General features: G+C 42.0%; 1 protein-coding gene across 1 annotated transcript in view; it reads left to right on the forward strand.

The window, feature by feature from the left end:
- Positions 1 to 226: 226 nt before the first annotated feature.
- The window catches only part of LOC141212593 (dynein axonemal heavy chain 12-like), a 22,777-nt gene continuing 15,855 nt past the window's right edge, over positions 227 to 7,148 (forward strand). The window contains exons 1-10 of the mRNA XM_073664963.1: positions 227 to 408; positions 508 to 688; positions 1,234 to 1,374; positions 1,887 to 1,970; positions 3,434 to 3,622; positions 3,713 to 3,832; positions 4,821 to 5,010; positions 5,373 to 5,524; positions 5,976 to 6,117; positions 6,659 to 6,824. Of these exons, the coding sequence (XP_073521064.1) occupies positions 227 to 408; positions 508 to 688; positions 1,234 to 1,374; positions 1,887 to 1,970; positions 3,434 to 3,622; positions 3,713 to 3,832; positions 4,821 to 4,982 (1,059 nt within the window). The 3' untranslated portion in view covers positions 4,983 to 5,010; positions 5,373 to 5,524; positions 5,976 to 6,117; positions 6,659 to 6,824. The remainder of the gene's footprint in view (positions 409 to 507; positions 689 to 1,233; positions 1,375 to 1,886; positions 1,971 to 3,433; positions 3,623 to 3,712; positions 3,833 to 4,820; positions 5,011 to 5,372; positions 5,525 to 5,975; positions 6,118 to 6,658; positions 6,825 to 7,148) is intronic.

A 7,148-nucleotide genomic window follows, 5' to 3' on the forward strand; every position in this document is an offset into this window, starting at 1 on the left:
GACATCAGGTCAGTAGTGGGCACTGAATGAGACCCCTGAGAGCCACCTTATTTCTTCCTGCCCCCCGGCTCTTCTTCAGATTAGCCGGCCTGGCATGAAGTTATGGTTGCAGCATGATGTACACCAGGCCATATAATCAGAAGAGGAGCCGGGGATGCCGGCAGCTAAGAGGCGGCTCTCAGGGGTCCCGTCCAGCGGCCACAGAATACTGATCTGGGTCCTGAAAATGTATTCTCCCACCTCTAATTGGATCCACTGTAAACAGACTGATGGAATATTTTACCTTCCTTTTGCTCAGGATTTCCTTGAATGCGCACAGGAGAGCTGTGCTGGACACAACATCCAGCCCGAGAAGGTCTTCCTGGAGGACATGATCCAGACGTATGAGATGATGATTGTCAGACACGGGTAAGCTGGAACTACAGAAGTCCATGGGACGGGGGATTTATTCTTCGCGGTTTCCATTTTATACAATGGACCATGCTGCGTTTTGTTTATCCCGTGCAGTTTTATGTTGGTTGGAGAGCCGTTCTCTGGAAAAACGAAGGTCCTCCACGTCCTCGCTGATACGCTGTCTCTTATGAATGAGCGAGGGTACGAAGAAGAAAAAGTGATTTACCGGACAGTGAACCCTAAAGCCATCACCATGGGGCAGCTGTTCGGGCAGTTTGATCCAGTGTCACATGAGGTTCGTCTATGATTGGAATTATTGTTTATAATACTAATATCTTTGCTGAAAATGGGAAAATCTCCCCTTTTATGGCTTATGGACATGGTAGATGGGGTTCCTTCAGAGACATAGATCCCAGCCATACATTGCCGGGCAATCATTTTATTATTGCTTACCCCCTGTTTGCACAAAAATTGGAAACTGTTTTATTTTCCCCATCAGACATGGAAGCAACAAATTGTATTATTTATGCCAGAAATTAGCATAAATTTGCATACTTCCAGCCACATTCTGAATAGACTGTGTCTGGCCTCACTCAATACACTTGCTTTGAGTGAGGTCATGCACTTCTAGTTGGCATGTGACCGCGTATATGCAAATCACTTACTTGCGGTCTCTCCCGGTGCCGCCACGTTCACTTCAGTAGGGGCCACGTGTAGTCAATACATGTGCATCATCAATATCATAATCCCAGGCATTCCCTTTAATAATCCGTTCAATTGTGGGATTGTACTGGATTTTATGGGAAGAGCAATTTTATTGATGCCTCTCTTCATTTGCAGTGGACCGATGGGATAGTCGCTAATACTTTCCGGGAGTTTGCGTTATCTGAGACCCCGGAAAGAAAATGGGTTATCTTTGATGGACCTATTGATACGCTAGGGATAGAAAGTATGAACACCGTCCTAGATGATAATAAAAAGGTAACTCTCTATTTTACTTTGTGAAAACTTTTTTTTTTTTATTTATATCCTTTTCTGTTTTCATCACCATGTAGCATAACAAAAAGTGATACAAAAAGTTATCCTCCATGTATATCTACAGCCATGATGGAGAATAGAAAACATTAGATTTTATGGCATCTTTATATATCTTTAATTAGCAGTAAATTGCAAAAACTGTTTGTATTTCCTAACACTATCCGACAATATCCATTCATGAAGATGGAAATAAGCCTTTAGTAGAGGACTTATGTATTGTATGTGGAGAGAGACGCTTTAAAAGATATTCATTGCAGGATCATCTTCCAATTATAAATCAGCTACTAGATTTTTGCACTTTTTTCAGATATTAATTTGTGCACATAATGATTGTACTTTCTCCACTAAAGCTTACAATGATCCTTTATGAGGTTACTGATCAGACTCCGTGGATTAAGTTATTATTCATTTGTTCAACATTTAATATTGTTTTAAATATGTCCTGTTATTTTTAGCGTTGCTTGATGAGTGGGGAGATCATTCAGATGTCACCTCAGATGAGTCTGATTTTTGAAACAATGGACCTTTCCCAGGCGTCGGTAGGTTTTCACTCATCCTATAAGAGAGGAGTTCCCATATACTTGTACATCGGGGGATCTAATGCTAACTAATCAGATTTAGTTATAGGGTTGACTTTTAGAGGTATTCTCATCTTTTAAAGCATATCCACAAAATGGCCATAATTGTCTGATAGATGAGGGTCTCTCCTCTGGCACCCACCCTAACTTTTCTCGAATATGAGGCCCCATCTTGTGCCGCTGTGAAAGGAGAGTTTGGCAGCACGAGCAACTCTTCCATTCACCGATTTGGAAGTCCTACATACACAGTCATCAGGGGTGTAATGATCGCGGTTGCAGAGGTCGCGACTGGGCCTGTGCAGGTGAGGGGCCCGCCGACATCAGCGCAAACTTCAACTGCATGTGCACCCCCGAACGCACATTCAGACGAAGTGTATTGAGGCGCAGAGACCTGTTGGGTCTGTGCACGACAATGCACGCTGCCGGCTAATCAGAAGCCAGCAGCTGATGTCGGCGTGCACGTGACTGAGGGTGCATGACAGTGACATCATATGCTCCCGAAGCTTGCACTCTGAAGTCAGATGCTGGCTTCAGAAGAGGATGGCGCACAGCGGGGGAGCGGAGGAAAAGAGAGCAGAATCATTTATTTTTTTCCTATGCATTAAAGTACAACGGCAGAATGGGGGACATATACCAGGATGGGGGATATATATACTAGGATGGGGATATATATATATACCAGGATGGGGAATATATATACTAGGATGGGGGATATATATACCAGGATGGGGGATATATATACTAGGATGGGGGATATATATACCAGAATGGGGGAAAAATATACCAGGATGGGGGATATATGTATCAAGGTGGGGCCCAGGATAAGGGACATATATACCAGGATGGGGGATATATATATCAAGGTGGGGCCCAGGATAAGGGACATGTACACTAGGATGGGGGATATATATACCAGGATGGGGCCAGAACAGGGGACATATATACCAGGAAGGAGCCCAATATGGGGGATATTACTACATAATGGGGTAGGAGGTGCAACACGTATGTCCTTATAGGATTTAGAACACTATAAGGGCCCATACATCTGACCAACATGCAGGGGGTCCAAATGTTGCAATGGGGGCCCATCGGACTCTAGTTACGCTACTGACAGTCATCTCTACATTCACTTTAGTCGCTATAATTAAAGGGATTGTCAGTCCCTTTCATTCTGGTGCTACTACAACAATCATCTAAATGGTGAGGATCCAGTTCCTGACACCAGCACTGAATGTAGGGAAAATGTAATGTTACATAGCTTCTACTCAAATAAATGGATGTCTATGTAATCTATGGATGATGGAAACGTCAGGACACTTGGAAACGACTTTGTAGACTGTTTTTCATCCACCCAGCGAGATAATTAGATAACTGGATGGGCTTGTGTCTTAGGGCAACCCTACTTAGTATATCTCTCTCTCCAGCCCGCCACTGTTAGCCGCTGCGGTATGATTTATCTGGAACCCCAACAACTGGGCTGGGCGCCCCTGGTGAGGTCCTGGCTCAGCACCCTTCCCGATGCACTGAAGACTAAGGACCACCTCGCTCTTCTAGAGGAACTCTTTAAGTGGCTCGTCCAACCTTCCCTTCGATTCCTCCGAAAGCAGTGCAAGGTGGGCGCCATGTGTCCTCTCAATTGTAGGAGCATTGCGCAAGTTTGTAGTCTAGATTTACCCTCAGTGTCCTAATGTCTTTCCTCATAGGATCTGGTGACAACCAGCAATGGCAATGTGGTAATATCACTCACACCATTATTGGAGATGCTGATTTTTGATGTGGTGAGAGAGGATCCGAATAATAAGAACATTCGTATCTGGATCCTGGTAAGTGGAAGATCTGCCGATCCCATACACAGTGTGGCTGATCCACCTGCAGGTATAGACAGTGCTTTCCTATGCTCCTGGAAAACGGGGAAATAATTCCAAGTGGAGAGAAATTGTGAAAATATCACAATTCTGACATTATTTTTTGGGAATTGTTTTTACGGTGTACATTGTGTGGTAAAATTACTTAGCAATATGATTCACTCCTCAGTACGATTACACCGATACCAAACATGTCCAGTTTTTTTATTAGATTGGTAGTGAAAAAAAAAAATTAGAGGTTTGGGAAAAAACATTTTTTTGGGTTGTGTCACCATTTTCCGAGACCCGTGACGTTTTCATTTTTTAGTCGATGGAGCTGTTTGAGAGCTTATTTTTTGTGGTACGAGACAATGTTTTTGTTGATACCATATTGCGATAGATATTACATTTTTATCGCTTCTTACAGCATTTTTTGTGATACTGCATCAACCAGAAAAACATAATTTTGTCGTTCTTGATTTTTTTTCTCGTTACGCCGTTTACTGATCGGGTTAATTATTTTTATATTTTGATAGATTGGACTTTTCTGAATGCGGCGATACCACATATGTGTATTTTTTGTAAAACGTATTTTCTCTGTTTTTACTGGGTGAAAAAACCCATTTCAAGTTTTATGGGTTTTTTTTTTGTTTTTTTTCATACTTTTTAAAACATTTTTTGTAACTTTTCTCTGTATTTATTAGCCCCCTTAGGGAACTTAAAGCTGCGATCGTCTGATCGCTTGTGCTATATACAGCAATGCTACACCATTGCTGCATATAGCAAAAATCACGGTCTCCTTTGAAGCCCGGCCACGTCATCCGCGATTGTTAGAGGCAGGTTCCTGACGTCTGTTGAGAATTGCATGTCAATAGCACCTTTAGAAATATATTTACTTAGAAAATTGGTGACGTGTTCAATACTTATTTCGCCCGCTGTATATTGTATCCCTTTTCTTCTCTTTTAGGCCAGTTTTGCTTTCTCCCTGGTTTGGTCCATTGGCGGCTGTTGTGACACCGACAGCCGAGTGAAGTTTGATGTTTTTTTTCAAAGAAATTGTCACAGGAAAGATCGATCAGAGCCCTTTCCTGTCCTCCGTGGGGAAATGGGAATGTCCTTTGGACGATAAAGGCCTGGTCTATGACTACATGTACGAGGTAAAGGGATTTCTTCATGGAAATCAAGCCTAATGCTCAGCAACTTATAACTTTGGCCTTTGGGTTATTATCTTAGGTCTCTTAGGACATGTTCACACTGTGTTTATGCCGTATATCTATGACTCTGCCAGAGGTTCTGATTGAATCCCCGAAAAACTGAATTCAGAAGGAGACATGGAGTCCAATGACCTAAGTGGATTCCGTCAGATCCTCTGGCAAAGTAATAGACATGCTGCATAAACGCAGTGTGAACAGGACCTAAATGTCAAACTTATGTAATGTGTCAGTGCTCTCTTATCCTTACATCAAATGTGTCCGAATATGGTTTATCAAAGTTGTAACTACTTTTTTTTTCTTTGAAGTTAAAAGGCCGAGGGCGCTGGGTTCACTGGAATGAGTTTATTAAAGGCACAGCCACGTGGGACAAAAGCACCAAAATCCAAGATATCATTGTGCCAACTATGGATACTGTCAGATACACCTTCCTCGTGGATATGTGCATCAAAAACACCAAGTAAGAGTAACAAAATGACTCTTATTAGGAAACCTTGTTGACAATTATCCATTTTGCCATCACAATTACTTATTGTATGGGAAAACCATTCGGATAGTGGAGTCGAATTAGGAAACCCTATTGGTCTATACACAGAAAACTGGCCGCCATTCACACCTGTCTGTTTTATGTCTGTACTAAATACAGTTTGTATAAATGAAAATAGTTTGCTAGTTACTTAAGGACGGGAAACACATATCACGATGGACGGACGGGCCGCGGGACCCCTGACCTGAAATTGACAGCCTCATAGACATCCATGAGGCTGGCGAGTTTGGGTCCGGAGATCTTGGTCCGTACATGGATGGTGTTTATCGGACGTCTGAATTCGGGCCTAAATTAGTAGTTTTATTCTCAACACTGTAAAATGTTTGATTTTATGGTTGTCCTACAAACTACTTTCCTTTTTTAGCAGACCACTCTTATTTGTGGGACTGACGGGGACAGAGAAATCTATTTACGTCAAAGACAAACTGATGAACAATCTGGACAAAAAAAAATTCTTTCCCTTCTTCATCAACTTTTCTGCTCGCACCAGTGCCAATCAGATTCAGGTTTGTCTTCTTTTTATCACCCTGCCTTCTGACAAATGAAAGAGGTTGCTTCATTACGATATATAGATGTCATTGGGGGGGATACGCCACTTAGGACCCTCTGCTATGAGCCAGAGAGGAGACCCACAAACAACAGAGGTCTCTCTCGCAGACCCTGAAGATCTGTGTATTAGATGGTCAGACATACATTTAAATGGGTTGATGGACCCATGTGTGTCTTAAAACAAAAAAAATACCCTGTCGCTTCTCCACGCTGCCGCCTGTGTCCCCATCGGTCTCTTCACTTCCTTTTCGACCAGGAGATGTCAATGAAGCCAACCAGTGTCAGATGATCGCCTGCAGTGGTGACTTTCTTTCTGAGCCAGAAAAGAGAGCTAGAAGACTAGTTCTTCTAGGTCGAATGAAACATCAATTCTGAAGCCAATCAATAGCCGCTGATTTGGCTGCAGCGGTCATGTGATGTTTTCTACCTGAAAATGAGACACCGCAGTAGTGGTCAACCTATTGAATCTTCCGACACATAGTTTGCATCTTATTCTAGAATATCATCATGGACAGACTGGACAAAAGACGGAAAGGCGTGTACGACCTCAGATGGGGAAGAAATGCGTCATATTTGTGGATGATATGAACATGCCGGCATTAGAAAAATATGGAGCACAGCCACCTATCGAGCTCCTGCAGCAGTTATTAGACCACGGGAATTGGTAATATTCGCAAAAAAAATTAGTTTTTTATTTGTAAGTTTTCTTTTATCTTTTCCACTATACGTATATATGCAGCGTGTGTATGTATGTATATATATATACAGTACAGACCAAAAGTTTGGACACCCCTTCTCATTTAAAGATTTTTCTGTATTTTCATGACTATGAAAATTGTACATTCACACTGAAGGCATCAAAACTATGAATTAACACATGTGGAATTATATACTTAGCAAAAAAGTGTGAAACAACTGAAAATATGTCTTATATTCTAGGTTCTTCAAAGTAGCCACCTTTTGCTTTGATGACTGCTTTGCACACTCT

This window comes from Phyllobates terribilis, unplaced genomic scaffold (assembly GCF_046119375.1).
Source record: "Phyllobates terribilis strain yellow unplaced genomic scaffold, ASM4611937v1 Scaffold_180__1_contigs__length_3869351, whole genome shotgun sequence".
Taxonomy (NCBI): domain Eukaryota; kingdom Metazoa; phylum Chordata; class Amphibia; order Anura; family Dendrobatidae; genus Phyllobates; species Phyllobates terribilis.